The following is an 18,607-nucleotide window of genomic DNA, read 5'->3' as shown; positions in this document are numbered from 1 at the left end:
TTGAGATAATCTCCGGCAAAATAGGAACAAGTAACATGGGTAGTATGTAGAACCGTCAAATGAGTTGGGTCAAGTTGGGTTTGAATCGGGTGAAAATGCTTAGAACCAAATAAACTCATTTAACTCATTTTGATCTATTTTCTTGCAATACAAATAGAGGGTATGCATGGTAATGCTTATGTTTTTCTTTTTTTTTATTTTGTTATCTAGAATAGAAAAAGAATAGAAATCCATATGACAACATCGATTAATTTTTCTATTCTCCATGATAGAAGAATGGCCAAGAAATAAATTTAGAATAGGAATAAGTATTTTTGTTATCAAAAATAATTTCTAGAAATAAGTCATTTTCTTCTCTCTTTCTTTTTTGTTCATTTCTTCTTCTTCCTCTTTTAACCAGTGACTAGAGCCTTGTCACCCGCTGCTAGTCGTTGATCGTCACTGTTCGTCGGTCAACCATGGTGGGTGATGGTGGCTAGGCTATAGGAGGAAGAAGAAGAGAGAGAAAAAAAAGAAAAAGAAAAATCTAAAAAAAATTAATAAAGAATTAGAAGAAATTCCACGTCATACAAAATTTATGGGTCACACCAAACACATTCATGTTCTTTTTCAATTCAAAATATAAATTTTGTGTAGTTATTAAACACATTATTTTACTTAGAAATTGTTTCCGAGAATAAAAATAAAAAAAAAAGAACTATTTCTGAAAAGAAAATTGTTTTTAAGAACAAAACTGTTACAAATGCACTCATATCTGATCTGACTCAAATTACTAAAACACTTTAATATTTAACTCAATTTAAGAAAACTTATACTCAAACGAGGTAAGAGCGTGGAGTAATTTAGCATGAGATCAAGTAGAGAAAATGAATGCGGGTTGGGTCTAATAAATTATAAATCACTTACCAAAAACCTATTTAACACTCATGTTATGTTAAAGTCTATTTATGATCCATTTATTAAATATAATTAATATATATAAGAATCATATATAGGCTAAGAAATATGTTTGTAATCCATTTTGACGGGTCTATTAGCACAAGTCAAGTTAAGCCCATGGCCCTAAGAAAGTTGGAGACCCAACAGTAAGGCCCATTACTCAGCTTCGAGAGAGGAACAGATGGGCCCACTTGCAGAGACTTGGATCCTCAACATCTGGGCACGTCGAGGCCCGACTTTGAAGTTCGACGTGAAAGAGAAACGCCATAGTTTTTCCACGGCGGTCCCGGGGTTTCCTCTAGACCGCCTCGGACTCACATCAGCAAAATTGTCTTTGCTGTTTAAAATGCGGATATGGTTCTCCACATCAACATATATAACAAGAAAGAAAAAGGAAAAAAAAATCATAATTTCGAGAGCATATTCCAGACCGATGAATTCTCGTTAATCTTGATTACTTTAGCATCAGGCGAAAGAAATGGTAATGAACGTAATGCCGTAAAATGCATGGAACTCTCTAAGTCCTTCTCAATTTAGAATTGATCGGCGATGTTCTTTGTAAAAAGTATAATAACCGACAGAGAAGGGCAAGAAACCAAACATACAAACGTTAGATGATTAATCATTTGAGGATCAAAAGTATGCGAATGGAGGTTTCTAGGAATGAGCAAAAGAGAAACCCATTTTCGATTCCACAACTTCATGAATTCTTTTCCTTATTATATTATCATACGTGGCTTCGAGGAACTCGCTTTCGATTGTATTTTCCAGCCAAATGGATAGAAAATTAGGCGCAAAAGTGGGCCTTTCAATGGTGTTTTTTACCCCCAACCACCATGACTGCTGTGGAGAAAGGAGACGGGGAAATCAAAAAATTATAGTTGAACGCAGACCAAATTGAAAAAAAATAACACGGGCCATGACTTGCTCCTCTCTTTTTCTTCAGAGAGACCAAAAAATAAAGAACATGTTCCAAGTCATCGTGAGCACATAAGATTATATTAAAAAAATAGAATTCCCAGCAACGTGATGCGCGTTTACACGCAAGTTTGATCAGGAGAAAAAGGAAAAGGCTCTCTGACACGGTGCACGGCTGCTTCATTCGTATTTTCTCCTATGTTTGATCGAAAGACTTTACTTATTCGACGGTTCTAAATTCCAGTTTTCTATATAAACATTCTTGAAACTCTCTCTTTTCGCACGGTCTCGAATTACGGCTGGAGCAACAGGCCCCCACGAATTTTTTTCATTTTCTCGTTTCTCGAGAAGGTAAAAACACAAGTTCAAAGTTTCCATTCATTCCGACCTTTGAATTGCTCGAACAACCCGTTGTTTCGAAAGTCCCCCACGTTGAAATCGACTCGAACCCAATTCGAAGCTTCTGCTCGCGGTGCGGATTTGTAGGTATCGTAGATCCTCCCCTCTTCTTAATCACTTCGGGGCCTGTGTATGCTAAGGGGGAGCTGGGGTCTGCTTCAGGCATATCCGGTCGAAAATATCTTTCAGCTCTCGCAAGAACAACTTGTTTGCCAGCGTAAAGAAAGTTTCTGGGTTCAGTTCTTGATTCTAGACTGACGGGTAATGATAAAGTTTCGACCTTTCATCGTCCAAATCTATTTATTCAGCTAAAAGAAGGGCATTTGAGTGTCTTAAATATTTTCGGCGCTGAGTATAATTGTGCAGAGTGACATGTTCTTGCCCTGTGTTGACTCTGCAAACGGATAAAGAAATTTCAGATAATTTTTAGATTGAGTCCATAAAAACAGCGTCATGTCCTTTTTAAGTATGTTTATGTGAATTTCTTGCATTGATAATTTTACTTCTTGTTTCGTAACTTTGTCATCTGAGTGTTTGCTTTGGATTGTGTTTGAGGAGGTCAGTGCTGAAACTTGCATCTGCTTGGCGCTAAATAGTTGCTTATTGGTGTGTCAAATTGGCCCGCAACATCAGTTTGTCTACCAGGCAACCAGAAGCGATTGCCTTGAGGACAGATAACTTGAAGAGAACGAATTTACAAGTCATGGCCGATTCAGTTGCCTCTGACAAGACCGATCCTAAGAATTTCATCAAACTCGAAAATTGCGAGCCCAAGAACATGGTTCTCGAACGAACCCTCTCCTTCGAGAATTTCTTACCTGGTAAAGAAGCCAACCTGGCTTCGGATAACCTAAGAGTTGAAGATGGTCTGACCTATAAACCGGCCAGAGGATTGCCCCTCCCTCAACCTGAGATATTTTTCTCTCCGAGACCCAAAAGCGGGCTCGATGCTGCCGCCATTAAGTTGCAGAAAGTGTACAAGAGTTATAGAACAAGAAGAAACTTGGCAGATTGCGCTGTCGTGATCGAGGAGCTCTGGTGCGCCTTCCTTAAATTAAATTGAATCGATCTAGTTGTTTCTGATGCGCCCTTTTATTAATATGGCTAATTGGCGATGAAATGCAAATGTTTTAGGTCAAAGGCAGTAGACTTCGCAGCCCTGAAGCATAGTTCCGTATCATTCTACGAGAATGATAAGCCTCAAACTGCTGGTTCTCGGTGGGCGAGGGTAAGAACTAGAGTTGCCAAGGTACATGAAAGACAAATTTTTAGTAAGAGCCCGATTTGTTTTCCTGCTTTCAACTTACTTGACGATTAACAATATCATTAGGACGCTGATGATTATCTTTCAGATAGTAAACGCTTTGTCAAAAGACGAGAAGTCTCAAAGGCTAGCATTACCGCACTGGCTTGAAGCTGTAAGTCCAACATCCTCCTGAGGCATGCAATGGCACAATCACTTTTCTTTCTAAGAAAAGGATTTTTAAGTATGTTAAGTACTGCTGATGGCATCCTGTTCGAACAGATTGACCCGCGGCATCGTTATGGCCACAATTTGCATCTCTACTATGACGTGTGGTTCAAAAGCGAGACCACACAGCCTTTCTTCCACTGGTTAGTAGTAGTTCATACGAGGAAATCTTTTGCTGCGTTTGTCACGTTCATGGTTTAGCCTATCGTAATATTGCAGAGGTAGCAAAGGTTCATCAGTGTCAAAAGACATTTTAATAACGAGGATCATGTTAAATGCAGGTTGGATGTTGGACAAGGCAAAGATATAAATCTCGAAAAGTGCCCAAGAAGTGTTCTGCATCTGCAATGCATCAAGTATCTTGGACCTGTAAGTGTTACGTCTTTTGTCGACTTATTGTGGATGTCCTAGCATATTATCTTTATCAATATCCAATCGGAACGCACTTCGGACAAGCTGAAGGTAAAGAAACTTTGGGACATCCTTAACTGTAGCAAAATAGTGGACATCTGAGAGAAAGATGCCTGTCGTTATATTTCGCAGTGCAAAACCAAATGTCTCATAATACATCTGCTTTGAACTGGTATTAAGTCCACTTTGTTTTATCCTGCAGAACGAAAGAGAAGCCTACGAGGTGATAGTCGAGAATGGGAAACTCATGTATAAGCGAAGCGGCGCGCTTGTGGACACTGCGGAAGGTTCAAAGTGGATATTCGTACTCAGCAAGTCGAGGGCCTTGTACGTGGGTCGAAAGAAGAAAGGCGTGTTTCAGCACTCCAGTTTTCTTGCCGGTGGCGCCATCACTGCAGCCGGAAGATTAGTCGCCCATAATGGGATCCTAGAGGTACGACACGTTTCCTTACACTTCGAAATGAATCATTCATCCGCGTCTCGTCTGCTCTCGATCGGGATTCTTTAGTAGACAGCCAGCTTCTTTTCTCGCGTAATGTGTATATTGTGCATGTCTTTAAGGCTTTTTGGCCATCCAGCGGGCGCTACCACCCAACAGAAGAGAACTTCAGGGAATTCATCAGCTTCTTGGAGGAGCATCATCTAGACCTCAGCAATGTCAAGGTATAAACTTGTAAATGGAAGTATTGTAGCGAGCAAGTTGCTCCGATTAGGTAGAGAAGATGACCACCTAGCTGTTCTTATAATTGGGTATGAAAGTTTTCGTATCCTTGAAAAATGAACGAATGATCGCCCGCAAAATCGTTCTCATTGACCAACTTTTGTATAACAGCTGATCACTGACATGATATGCGTACTCTTTTTCTCAGAGGTGTGCTGTGGATGATGACAATCTTTCATACATAAACTCCAGCGAGGACTCAAAACACGGTACAAGCGAGGGCCCCGCAGGAACCACCCCATCAGCTGCCGAGCCAGAGGAGCCCGCCGTCAAACCTGGACTTCCGCAAGAAAACGTTAAGAGTGCCTGCACCAAGGCGGAGCCACCGGCGTTCGACCCCGCCAGGCGCTTGTCGTGCAAGTGGTCGACAGGGGCCGGCCCTTCATCGGCTACGTGAGGGACTACTATCCCATGGCGCTCCAGTCGCGGGTGCTGAAGCAGGTTGACCTCTCTCCAAGAATTGTCCCCGGGGCCGGCCTTCAGGGGGTTACGGTCCGATCCCTTCAAGATTCTAATTTCCTGGGAAAAATAGAAGGGAAGAGCCTGTAGTAGAGAGGAGTGTTCAGGGGCTAACCCCATTTTTTTCGTTCAAGTTGTTGTTATTACCCATTTGTAGCTCTTTTTTCCGAATAAGGGGGGTCTGCTTAAGTGCCAAATTGATGCCACTCTTTCTTTTCTTCTTTTCGTGATTAGTGCTGCAAAAGTTGGTTGATAGAGAAGCTTGAAATATGTTTGCAAGTTCATTGACTGAGACACAAATGCATATATCGTATTTGATCTTGTAACTTTCGGCTTATGAGAATCTGAACACCTAATGACTCCCACTTCCCAATCAACCGTTGTAGCCAAAGAAACATTTTTTGAGTTTTTCCTCATGAGTTTTAACCCGATGTGGGTTATGATCTCTTAATTTTTAATTTATTCAATATAATCACTGAATTTTTTATGCATATTTAATTTAGTCATTAAATTATATGGAGTTGTTCAATGTTGTTTCTAATATAAAATTAATGAAATGATAACATTGAACTAGATCAGGGATAACAATGAATATTTCATATAGTTAAGGAATTACATCGAACAAATTAGAAATTCATGGACTATATTACATATTAGGCTAAAGTTCAAATATCACATTCCTCACATTGAACTGATCAGGGATAATAATGAGTATTTTATATAATTTAGAGATTACATTGAACAAATTAGAAATTCAGGGATTATATTACATATTTGGCTAAAGTTCAAAGATCACATTTTGCTTTGGGCTTGTTTGCGGGACCAAAAGATTGCCGCTTTTGCCATGATAGCTCGATTTTTCAAGTAGAATAAGAGCCTTTCTAATCTTTCTCATTAGAGAGTTCCAAAAAAAAAAAAAAATGCTGGAGTGAGCATCCTTACTGTCGTTCTACTCTTCCAACGCCAAAATATGAACTTGAACACGGCAGAAAATTATCGAGAAAAATCAAAATTTGACATGAAAGTAAGGCCCTATTTGTTTAAATCTGTTTCTGTTTCCAGAACACAAATTTCTGTTCTTTTGTCCCAAGGAACAAAAAAGAAACAGAAACGCATTTGTTTACACTTTTGTTCTCGAAAACAAAAAAATCATTTTTTTTTGTTTTTGGAAACAATTTGAAACAAAACAAGAAGTAGAAAAATTTGTTTCTTGTTCTTAGGAATAATTCCGAGAAACACTTTTTTTGTCCTTTTTCTTCTTCTTTTTTCTTTGGCCGATCGCTGACCTCAACCATGGTCGGCAACCGGCCATCGAGGGCCAGCGACCTCACTGGAATGTCGCCAGCCCCTAGCGAGGCTCAACCTCGCTGGATCTAGGCGAGGCCGCCGGCCCTCGTCGGCCGGTCACCGGCCATGGCCGAGGTCTGCGATCGGCAAAAGGAATAAAAAAAAAAAAGGAAAAATAAAATAAAAATATTAAAAATTTAAATGAAACAAAAATTTATATAAGTTTACCAAATGTGTTTATGTTCTTTTTTTTTTTTTAATTTCGGAACATAAATTTTATACGATTAAAATACGTTCTTTGTTCAAAATTGTTCCCCGTAATAAATAGTTTTTTCTATTTTTGTTCTCGGAACAATTTTTTTTCGAAAAGTTACTAAACGCGCCTTAAGTAGCACAACTGAGTATATTCTAACTATTTTTTTTTCCTGGCAACATCTTTCTTTTTTTCCGGATTGGGTGAAAATGCGTAGTTTTGATGAAATATTTCTCGGGCTTCAATTATTAAAACGGAAAAAGTACCTCGAACTTTGTGAAGACTCCAGCTTCTGTGCCATGTGGAATTCGTCGCTTTTTGCTGTGTGCCATGTTGATCATCAACCGGTGATGACATCGCCCGCCTTGAAAAAAAATTCCAATGAAGAATCCTTATTTTCTCACAAGATAATTTAAAATAGACATTATTTTAAATAAGAGTATAAAGTGACTTTTTAATCAAAAAGATCACATTAGATTTAGATTGGATGTTGAAGAAGGCAAAAATATAAATCTAAAAAAATACCCCGAAAGTGTTCTGCAGTGTCAATGCATTGAGTATTGCGGACCTGTAATTATACTTCATTTATTGACTTATAGTGAATGTCTTAGCAAGTTATCTTTATCAAATCCCATCGAAACACACTTCGGATAAGCTGAAGGCAAAAAAACTTTGAGACATCCCTAATTGTAGCAAAATGTTCAGTGGACATGTGAGAGAAAGATGCCTGTTGTTGCAAAAATCTCATGATACATCTGCTATTAATTGGTAATAAACATTTGTTTTTTCGACAAACGAGAGAGAAGCCTAAAGCTTTTGTTTGTTGAGGCTAGACCTTGGTGCGTGGGCATAAGGACCCTGATGCCCGTGCCCAAGTCCTCAGCAATTGTGACTAGGTCCCTCGAGGCTGGATCAGGAATCTCTATGCTCATATCTCGATCCCTAACAATCATGCTTCAGTACTCAACTCTTGTGCCCAAGTTGTGAGCATCCAAGCCAAGTTCATCAAGGTTAGGCTTGGGTCCACAAAAGTTGGGCCTAAGTGCATTGGGAGGTTGGGCTTGAGACTCCAGTGCCCCTACACGAGTCCCAATCGTGGTTGGGTATTTAACTACTATGATTGAGACCCGACGCCTGGACTTGGAGACCCCAATAACCAATCCTAAGTCCCTCAAGACTAGGCCCGAGTCTCTCAAGGTCGGGGCCTAGTCCCTGACACCTAAGCCGAGGTCCTCAACAACTATGTCGAGGACCTTGGTAGCCAAGCTGGGTCACTCGAAACTGGGCCTAAGACCTCCAAATCGTACGTGGGTCTTTTTGGCGATTATGCTAAAGTTATTGAGACTCGGACGGCGGAAGCTGGATATAATAAAATAAGGTGAGATGGGCCAGAGAGAGAGAGAGAGAGTCTTTGGTGTTTCGCTTGGATTTTCTGATGTGATTTCAGGGGAGAAGTCAGCGTACGCAGGGAATATACAGAGGGAGAAGGGGAGAGATTTCAGACAGGAGGCACGCCAGATCGGACCCGACCCAAACGACGCCTTGGTCCGGTTGGCCCACGTGAACACGGAGACAACGGATCGTGTTAAAATAAGACAGCGTTCGCGAGACCGGATCGGATTCCTAAAAAGGGCGTGGCTAAACCGGATTAAAAGGGTAACACCGAATAAAACCAGCCGAAAAATGAATTAGGGCTCGACACGCCGGTTCCAAAAAAGGATCTAACTCTTGAATTCGCAAAACCGGGGTTATAAGCAACTCGACCATCTCGCGCTTTTTCAATTATTTATAAAGAATGCTCTCGATTAGTACAATAACCCATTCTATGTCCTTGAAATAAAGGTAATGAGCCTCGAGGAGGCCCATTCCGCATGCAACGTCTATCTGACTAGAAGAGATTGCTGCTCTCAGTTCGGTAACCAATCAGCACCCGTCGGACCTTCCCTTTTAGGAATGAACCATGTGGAAAAGGTCTGAGTGAGCGACCGGCAAAATTGGAACAAGTACCAAGGGTAGTAACGAGAACCGTCAAAAGGGTTGAGTCGAGTTGGATTTGGATCAAGGGGAAAATGCTTGAAACCAAATAAACTCATTTAACTTTGATCTATTTTTGTGTAATACAAATATAGGTCCACATGGCAACACTTTTATTTTTCTATTTTTCTGTCCTTTTGTTCTCTAGAATAAAAAAATAATATAAATTCGTACGGTAACATTAAGAGATATATATTGACTTAAGCCAAAAGCAACAAGAACGCTATACAGCAAAAACTCGGCACTAAGAACTTGCACTCACAAGGACAATAGTCAGAGTGAGTGGAAGGGTGCTAAGGTAAAAGAAAACCAATTGTACAAGAGCAGAGGAAAGCCAAACAGTGGCAAAGCAAAAACCTACATAGGGATCACAAAAATATACCAAATCCCAAGATGAATACAAATGTAGGAATGGTAGAACAGCTTGCCAACTGCACTAGAGAAGCTTCCAAAAATTCGAACCAGCACATTCTTCAGCTACACGAACCGAGGAGGACCTCCAACTAGAACAGGAAATGTAGGAATGATAACATTACTTAATTTTTCTATTCCTCATAATAGAAAAATGGCCAATGAATAAATTTGGAATAGGAACAAGAGTAGCTTCTTATTCCTGAAAATAATTTCTAAAAATAAGTCTTTTTTTTTGTTCTTTTGTTCTTCTTCCTCTTTTAATTGGTCGCTGGAGCCTCACCACCCCCCGTTGATCATTGACCGCCGTCGTCCACTAGTTGTTGTGGCGGGTGGCGACAACCGGTTAAAGGAAGAAGAAGAAGAGAGAGAAAAAAGAAAAATCTCAAAAAATTATTAAAAATTAGAAGAAAATCCACATCATAAAAAATTTATAAGTCACACCAAACGCATTCCTATTATTTTTCAATTCTAAAAATAGAAATTTTTTATAGTTACCAAACATGTTATTTTACTTATAAATTATTTTAGGGAATAGGAAATAGAAAAAAACTATTTCTAAAAAAATTGTTCTTAGGAATAGAAATATTACAAAACACACCCATAATGACTCATATATGAGCTGACTCATATTACTAAAGCACTTCCATATTTAACTCAATATAAGAGAATTCATATTCAAACTGAGGTAAGAGTGTGGAGTGAGTCATCTCGTGAGGGCAAGAGAAAATGAATGCGGGTTGGGTCTAACTAAGTTGTAAATCACTTACAAAAAAAAAGTCGTAAACCTATTTAATACTCATGTTATGTTTAAGCCTATTTATGATCCATTTATTAAATATAACTAATACATATAATAATTTAGCGCATCATATAAAGGTTTTTTTTTTTTTTGTCACTCTCTTTATTCCTACTCTACACTCACTCTCAAACTTTTGCCCTATCTCTTGCAATCGAAACCCACTCCTGAAACTTACGCGTTCCCACCCCATCTCTCCCTGAGAAGGTTCTCAAGGATTTGAATCTCTCACCTCCCCCTTTCATGTTGGAAGGATGGCCACTTGGGTGAATCCCAGTGGTTCATCATATATAGGTTTTTTTTTTGTCAGTATCATATATAGGTTAAGAAATAGGTTTGTAATCCATTTTGATGGATTTATTAGTAGGGGTGTCAACGGTTCGGTTTGGTTCGGTTTTGTTTTTAAAAAAAACCAAACCGAACAATTAGAAAAAACTTCCGAACCAAATCGAATCGGTTTTTCGGTTTTTGATTTTTAGCTTTTGGTTTTTGGTTTCTTTTTTTCGTTTTTTCTTTTTTTTTTCGTTTTATTTTTTTCTGTTCAACTCAAAATAATCTAAATTCAATATGCGACATGGCTAGTAAGGATTGCAATGTCAAATTGATTCATGATCTCGCGATTGGATACCAGAGAAAATTTCAAGTCAAGAGAATTGCCAAAACATAATCAAATGGACACAAGCCTCGGAGAATCAAATATGAACTGTAACACGAGAAGGAGCACAATGAGATGAAACGTACAAACCCGCCGGCAAAGGAGATCGGGAATTCCTCACTCTATTAGGTTTCCAGATGAATAATCGAGCGAGGGATGCACTTAGAGGTAGGAGCAATTATGGGAAGCCATTGTTGAAGAGACCATAGATAGGATCGAAACTCGTAGGGATTCTCCATGACGGCTCCTCCTCGAGGGATAGGAACAACAGATATTAATGATCTCAGACATTCTATCACGGATTTGGTAAATGTGCCACCGACTGTCCAAGTGATTTATCTTCAAAAAGCATTTTTTTTTTTTTTTTAAAGACTGGTAAGCACGTTTAATATGATATGATCCTCAATTTGTGCAGATTAAGACCTATCCAGTATGCCGGATAATTCTCTGCACTGAAGCCTTTCGAGTAATTGTAGTTCCACTCAGGATCAATGGCAAGACTCCATTTATTAAAGGAAGAAACCCATAAGAAAAGAGGTGGAATCGCGATGGAAGGGGGAGAGAAGGAACGCACGAGGGAGTCGGGGCGGGCGGTCTGGCGGAGGCGAGCCTCAAGCTGCTCGGTGCGGGAGCTGGTGGCCTGCATGACGCAGTAGCCGATGACGCCAGGGACGACGCCAGGGACGATGGTGAAGGCCAGGAAGAAGGGCTTGGAGTCGCGGGTCTTCAGCACCAGCCACCTCCACGTCCCGCTCTTCTCGCACAATCAGTCACCGTCGCCGTCGCAGTCACAGTTGCCGTTGCAGTCTCCGTCGTCGTCGCCACCGCCGTTGCACCTCCAAGTTGACCATCGACCAAGACGAGAGGACTCAGAGAAGATGGGAGAGAAACGGGTTTGGTTAATGGTTTGATTTTATCAGTTTGTTGGTTCGGTTTGGTTCGGTTAACCGATAAAGACCAAACCAATAAAAAAATATTAATTTTTAATGAGAACCGAACCAAATACGAACTTCGGTTTTCGGTTCGGTTCGGTTTTCAATTCGGTTCTTGACACTCCTATCTATTAGCACAAGTGAAATTAAGCCCAAAAAAAAAAGTTAAGCCCATGGCCCTAAGAAAGTTGGAGACCCAACAGTAAGGCCCATTACTCAGCTTCGAGAGAGGAACAGATGGGCCCACTTGCAGAGACTTGGATCCTCAACATCTGGGCACGTCGAGGCCCGACTTTGAAGTTCGACGTGAAAGAGAAACGCCGTAGTTTTTCCTCGGCGGTCGCGGAGTTTCCTCTAGACCGCCTCGGACTCACATCAGCAAAATTGTCTTTGCTGTTTATATTGCGGATATGGTTCTCCACATTAACATATATAACAAGAAAGAAAAAGGAAAAAAAAAAAAATGAGTTTCGAGAGCATATTTCAGACCGATGAATTCTCATCAATCTTGATTATTTCTGGCTTCAAACGAAAGAAATGGTAATCAGTGACGTCGTAAAATGCATGGAACTGTCTAAGTCCTTCTTGATTTAGAATTGCTCGGCAATGTTCTTGGTAAGAAGTATAATAACCGACAGGGCAAGAAACCAAACATACAGACGTTAGATGATTAATCCTTTAAGGATCAAAATTATGCAAATGGAGGTTTCTAGGAATGAGCAAAAGAGAAACCCAATTTCGATTCCACAACTTCAATGAATTATTTTCCTTATTATATTATCATATGCGGCTTCCAGGAACTTGCTTTCGATTGTATTTTTTAGCCAAATGGATAGAAAATTAGGTGCAAAAGTGGGCCTTTCAATTTTATTTTATTTTTCAACCACCGTGACTGCTGTAAAGAAAGGAGATGGGGAAATCAAAAATTTATAATTGAATCATGACTTGCTCTTCTCTCGTTTTCTTCGAAGAGACCAAAAAATAAGAACGTGTTCCAACTCACCGTGAGCGCATAAGATTATAATAAAAAAAGAGAATTCCCAGCAACATGATGCACGTTTACACTCTCTGAGACAGTGCATGGCTGCTTCATTAATATTTTCTCCAATGTTTGATCGAAAGACTTTACTTGTTCGCCAGTTCCGAATTCCAGTTTTCCATATAAACATTTTTGAAACCCTCTTTTTGCACAGTCTCGAATTACGGCTAGAGCAACAACACCTTGCAAAATTTTCCATTTTCTCGTGTCTCAAGGAGGTAAAAACACAGATTAGCGGTGCTATCGAAAACATAAACAAAAAAAAAACATAAAAACTTATTTCAAGTTCAGATTCTAGATTCAACATATCTAGAATCTCAAACTTTTTCATTGAAATGAATTTTCTAATTTTCAAAACCAAAAATCTATCGTATATATTTTGAAATCTCTACCAGTTAGAATGCGACTAGGGATGTTGGGATTATAGCGTACATACATAAGCATGTGGCTGTCTAACTCCCTATTTTGACTTTATTTTATTGTAGTCGTTCAAGGCCAAATTGCCAATTTGACCATTAAAACTTGGAAAAAGACGTGAGGGGAATTCCCAGCGCTGGGATTCACGGTCCCAGCAGCAAATCAACCGTGTCATTTCATGGAAACCTCTCCTCGTCTCCCGCAGACTCTCTCTCTCTCTCTCTGAGAGCTCACGGATTGGCTTACTTTCTTTGACTGCCCTTCTCTCTCCAAATCCCATTTTCCATATAAATTATTCTTGAACCTCTGTCTGCTTGCATAATCTCGTTCTCCAGCAAACGAAAGCCCACCCACCAAATTATTGTTTTTCCTTCCATCTGCGAAGGGGTTGTTTTATATACTCCTCCAAAAAGTCTTTGCGAAGTTTCCATTCCGACCTTTGAATTCCTCAAACGGCTCGTGCTGTTCAAAGTCCCCCACGTTGAAATCAACTCGGAACCCCCCCGTGCAAAGTTCGCGATAACGGTGCGTATTTGGGGCGCACGTATATAAAGGGGGAGTTGGGGTCTGTCTCAGGCATATCTTGTGAAAAATCGTCTTTCAGCTCTCAGAAGAACAGAAGAACAACTTGTTCGCGAGGGAAAAGGAAATATAAGAGGAGAGAATTTCTGGGCTCAGTTCTTGATTGTGGACTGATAGGTAATGATAAAGTTCCGGCCTTTTATTGTTCGAATTTGTTTCTTCAGCTAAAAGCAGGGCATTCGAGATATTTTCATGTCGGAGCTGGGTAGGATTGTGCAGAAAAACTTGTTCTTGCTCTGTTTTGTCTCCGATAATCTTGTTTTACCCTTTTCTTGGGGGGGACAACGTGTCAAGACTTGGACTTTGGTTGCGTTTTATGGAGTTTCATGGCAGTCGAATGAATGGATTTCGCTTTCTCTGCCCTTCCTCTTTCATTTTCTTCAATGAGTTCTACTTTCATTTTGGGAATTTTGTCACCTGATTATTTGAGTTCTATTGCGTTCGAGTGCTGAAATTTGTATGGGTTTATCACTTTCCTTGCTCATATCTGCTTGGCACGAAATCGTTGCTCATTGGTGTGTCAAATTGGCCCTCAACATCAGTTCATCTCCCAAGGAACGAGAAGCGACTGCCTTGAGGAGAGGTAGCTTGAAGAGAACTAATTTACGAGCCATGACCGATTCAGTTGCCTCGGACAAGACCAATTCTAAGAATTCCATTAAACTCAAAACCTGCAAGCCCGAAAACATGGTGCTCGAACGAACGCTCTCCTTTGAGAATTTCTTACACGGTAAAGAAGCCAACCGGGCCTCGGGTAACTTAACAGTCAAAGATGGTTCGACATCTGAAACGGCCAGAGGATTGTCCCTTTCTAAACCTGTGATATTTTTCTCGCCGAGACCCAAATGCGAGCTCGATGCCGCGGCAGTTAAGGTGCAGAAAGTGTACAGGAGTTACAGAACAAGAAGAAACTTGGCAGATTGCGCCATCGTCGTTGAGGAGCTCTGGTGGGTCTTTCTTAAATTAATTTGAACTGATCGATTTGTTTCTAATGTGCCCTTTTATTAAATGGCTAATTGGTGTGAAACTGCAAATGTTTCAGGTGGAAGGCGATAGACTTTGCAGCCCTGAAGCATAGTTCCGTATCATTCTACAAGGATGATAAGCCTGAAACTGTTGGTTCTCAGTGGGCGAGGGCAAGCACTAGAGTCGCCAAGGTACATAAAAGACAATCTTTTGAAAGAGCCCATTTTGTTTTCCTGCTTTCAACTTACGTGACAATTAACAATATCATTAGGACGCTGATAAATTATCTTTCAGGTAGGAAAAGGTTTGTCAAAAGACGAGAAGGCTCAAAGGCTAGTATTACAGCACTGGCTTGAAGCTGTAAGTCCTTTAAACTCCTGAGACATGCAACAGCAGGGTCACTTTTCTTTCCAAGAAAAGGAGATCTAAAAATAAAGAATACTGCTGATAGTCTCCTGCTTGAACAGATTGACCCACGGCACCGTCATAGCCACAATTTGCGTCTATACTATGATGCGTGGTTCCAAAGCGAGAGTACGGAGCCTTTCTTCTACTGGTTAGTGTTCGAACGTGGAAATCTTTGGTTGTGTTTGTTATGTCCTGTTCTAGCCTATCATAATATTGCAGAGCTAGCAATTGTTCATCAAATGTCAAAATACTTTTTAATAATGAGGACCATGTTAAATGCAGGTTGGATGTTGGACGTGGTAAAGACGTGAATCTCGAAAAGTGCCCAAGAAATGTTCTGCATAAGCAATGCATCAAGTATCTCGGGCCCGTGAGTTTCATTCTTTGTTCGACTTATAGTGAATGCCTTCGCAGATTATTCTTGTCAATATCCCATCCAAACGAGCAAGATCACATCTCTCATTATGAGCTTGTACGCATGACTGATAGTGAATGCCTTAGCAGATTATTTTTGTCAATATCCCATTCAAACGTACTTTAAACAAACTGGATTTAAAGAAACTTTGGGACATCTAGTAAGGACATCTAGAGGGGGTGAATAGGTCTAGCAAATTTACGCTAGACTTTTAACAAGTTAACTCGTCTTTCAAGAATAACAGATTGAATATGTAAAAGACTATAAACAGTTAGATAAAGTTACGAATTAAAGCAAGGAGTATAGAGAAAGAGAATTGAAATACAAGATTTATAATGATTCGGCTTAGATCAAACCTACGTCCACTCTCCTGCATTGACACCCACCAACTGGATTTTACTATGAATTAAAAGAGATTTTTACAGTCTCACGTTTTTAATTTCACAGTGTAGAAACTATACTTCCTCAAGGCCTCACAAGTGTTTAATCTCTTTTGAGTACAACTTAAGCTCAGTGATTGAGAAAATAAAGAATTAAGAGTTTCAGACTTTGGAATTTTTCTTTCACGCATACACTCGAACAATTTGAGTGTCTTCCTTATATATTTCTTCATGCCTCTATATCCGTTATATCCGTTGGCACTTTCCAAATGAGTTCTTCAAATTTACCTGTTGGACATAATCAATCAATGAGATCTCGAGTCATTTAAGGAATGTGATGATAGCCCCGACAATCCTATTTGCCCATATAAGTAGAACCTTACAAATATACTTCTTCTTTCAAAAGATCTTGATTATCCGAATTGATTCCAATAAGAATAATTGATCACAAGGTACTATCTTCAGCCGTTTTAGCCGTAAGATGTTTTTCAAACTGTATGAACCGAATACTTTCAAGATAAATTAGCATCTAGATAAGTCTTCATTGATCAAGAAACTGCCAGTGGGTTGACTTTGAGTCTTGAGTTTTGTAGTCTTCAGACTTTGACGACAGAATTTTTTCATCAGACTTTAATAATTGAGTCTTGAAGTCTTTATATTAGACTAATGGAAACATTTAATTGCAGCAAAACATTCAATGGACATGTGAGAGGAAGTGTCTTATTATATTTTGTAGTGCAAAATCAAATGTCTCATAAGCATCTGGTTCGAGCTGTCATTAACTCCTTTTTGTTTTTTCTGCAGATCGAAAGAGAAGCCTACGAGGTGATAATCGAAAATGGAAAACTCATGTATAAGCAACGCAGCGAGCTTGTGGACACCATGGAAGGTTCAAAGTGGATATTTGTACTTAGCACTTCGAGGGCCTTGTATGTGGGTAAAAAGGAGAAAGGTGTGTTTCAGCACTCCAGTTTTCTTGCTGGTGGCGCCATCACTGCAGCCGGAAGATTAGTCGCCCATAATGGGATCCTAGAGGTACGACACATTTCCTTACACTTCGAAACGAATCATTCGCCCGCGTCTTGTCTGCTCTCGATCGGCATTCTCTAGTAGACAGCCAGCTTCTTTTCTCGTGTAATGTGTATATTGTGCATGTCTTTAAGGCTTTTTGGCCATCCAGCGGGTGCTACCACCCAACAGAAGAGAACTTCAGGGAATTCATCAGCTTCTTGGAGGAGCATCATCTAGACCTCAGCAATGTCAAGGTATAAACTTGTGAATACAAGTATTGTAGTGAGCATCATCTAGACCTCATCAGCTGTTCTTATAATTGGGTATAAAAGTATTCGTATTCTTGAAAAATGAACGAATGATCGTCCGCAAAATCGTTCTCATTGACCAACTTTTGTATAACAGCTGATCACTGACATGATATGCGTACTCTTTTTCTCAGAGGTGTGCTGTGGATGATGACAATCTTTCATACATAAACTCCAGCGAGGACTCAAAACACGGTACAAGCGAGGGCCCCGCAGGAACCACCTCATCAGCTGCCGAGCCAGAGGATACCGCCGTCAAACCTGGACTTCCGCAAGAAAATGTCACGAATGCCCGTGCCAAGGCAGAGCCGCCTGTGTTCGACGTTACCAGGCGCTTGTCGTGCAAGTGGTCGACAGGGGCCGGGCCTCGCATCGGCTGCGTGAGGGACTACCCCACGGAGCTCCAGTCGCGGGCGCTGGAGCAGGTCAACCTCTCTCCGAGAGTTGTCCCCGGGGCCGACCTTCAGGGGGTTACGGTCCGATCCCTTCAAGATTCTAATTTCCTGGGAAAAACAGAAGGGAAGAGCCTATAGTAGAGAAGAGTGTTCGGGGGCTAACCCCATTTTTTTCATTCAAGTTGTTGTTACCCATTTGCAGTTCTTTTTCCGAATAAGGGGGGTCTGCTTACGTACCAAATTGATGCCACTCTTTCTTTTCTTCTTTTCAAGATTAGGCTGCAAAAGTTGAGTTGATAAAGAAGCTTGAAATCTGTTTGCAAGTTCATTGATTGAGACACAAACGCATAAATCGTATTTGATCTTGTAACTTTCGGCTTACGAGAATCTGAACATCTAACAACTCCCACTTCTCAATCAACCATCGTAGCCAAAGAAACGTTTTTTTAATTTTTCTTCCTAAATTTTATCCCAATGTGTGTTATGATCTCTTAATTTTTAATTTGTTCGATATAGTCACTAAATTTCTTATACATATTTAATTTAGTCATTAAATTAGATGGAGTTGTTCAATATTGTCTTTGATCTAGAATTAATGAAATGGTAACATTGAACTAGATTAGGAATATTTCATAATGAACATTGAACAAATCATACTATATTACATATTAGGCTAAAGTTCAAATATCACATTCCTCAAAACTAGATCGGGGATTAGAATATTTCGGAACATTGAACAAATTAGAAATTTAGAGATTATATGTATAAAATTCAAATATCACATCCCTCAATTTATACCTATGCAGCTTTGCATTTTGCTGGGCTTGTTTGCAGGACCAAAAGATCGCCGCTTTTGCCCTGATAGCTCTGATCTCTTCAGTAAAAAAATAGCCTTTCTAATCTTTCTCATTAGAGTTCCCCAAAAAAAAGAAATGCTGGAGTTAGCATGCTTCCTACTGTTCCACTCTTCCGACCCCAAAACATAAACTTGAACACG

At 40.0% G+C, this 18,607-nt stretch overlaps 1 protein-coding gene and 1 pseudogene across 1 annotated transcript; both read left to right on the top strand.

Moving 5' to 3' along the window:
• Positions 1-2,025: 2,025 nt before the first annotated feature.
• Positions 2,026-5,524, top strand: LOC104436463 (annotated as a pseudogene).
• Positions 5,525-13,324: 7,800 nt separating this feature from the next.
• LOC104436462 (IQ domain-containing protein IQM1) lies at positions 13,325-17,991 on the top strand. Its single transcript, XM_010049240.3, has 9 exons — positions 13,325-13,844; positions 14,270-14,674; positions 14,770-14,884; positions 14,988-15,053; positions 15,161-15,249; positions 15,384-15,471; positions 16,701-16,931; positions 17,060-17,161; positions 17,350-17,991. Exons 2-9 carry the CDS (start codon positions 14,340-14,342, stop codon positions 17,746-17,748), a joined length of 1,425 nt encoding a protein of 474 aa, XP_010047542.2. The 5' UTR covers positions 13,325-13,844; positions 14,270-14,339; the 3' UTR covers positions 17,749-17,991.
• Positions 17,992-18,607: the final 616 nt, after the last annotated feature.

This window comes from Eucalyptus grandis, chromosome 3 (assembly GCF_016545825.1).
Source record: "Eucalyptus grandis isolate ANBG69807.140 chromosome 3, ASM1654582v1, whole genome shotgun sequence".
Classification (NCBI taxonomy): Eukaryota; Viridiplantae; Streptophyta; class Magnoliopsida; order Myrtales; family Myrtaceae; genus Eucalyptus; species Eucalyptus grandis.
This window is presented reverse-complemented; position numbering and strand designations above follow the sequence as displayed.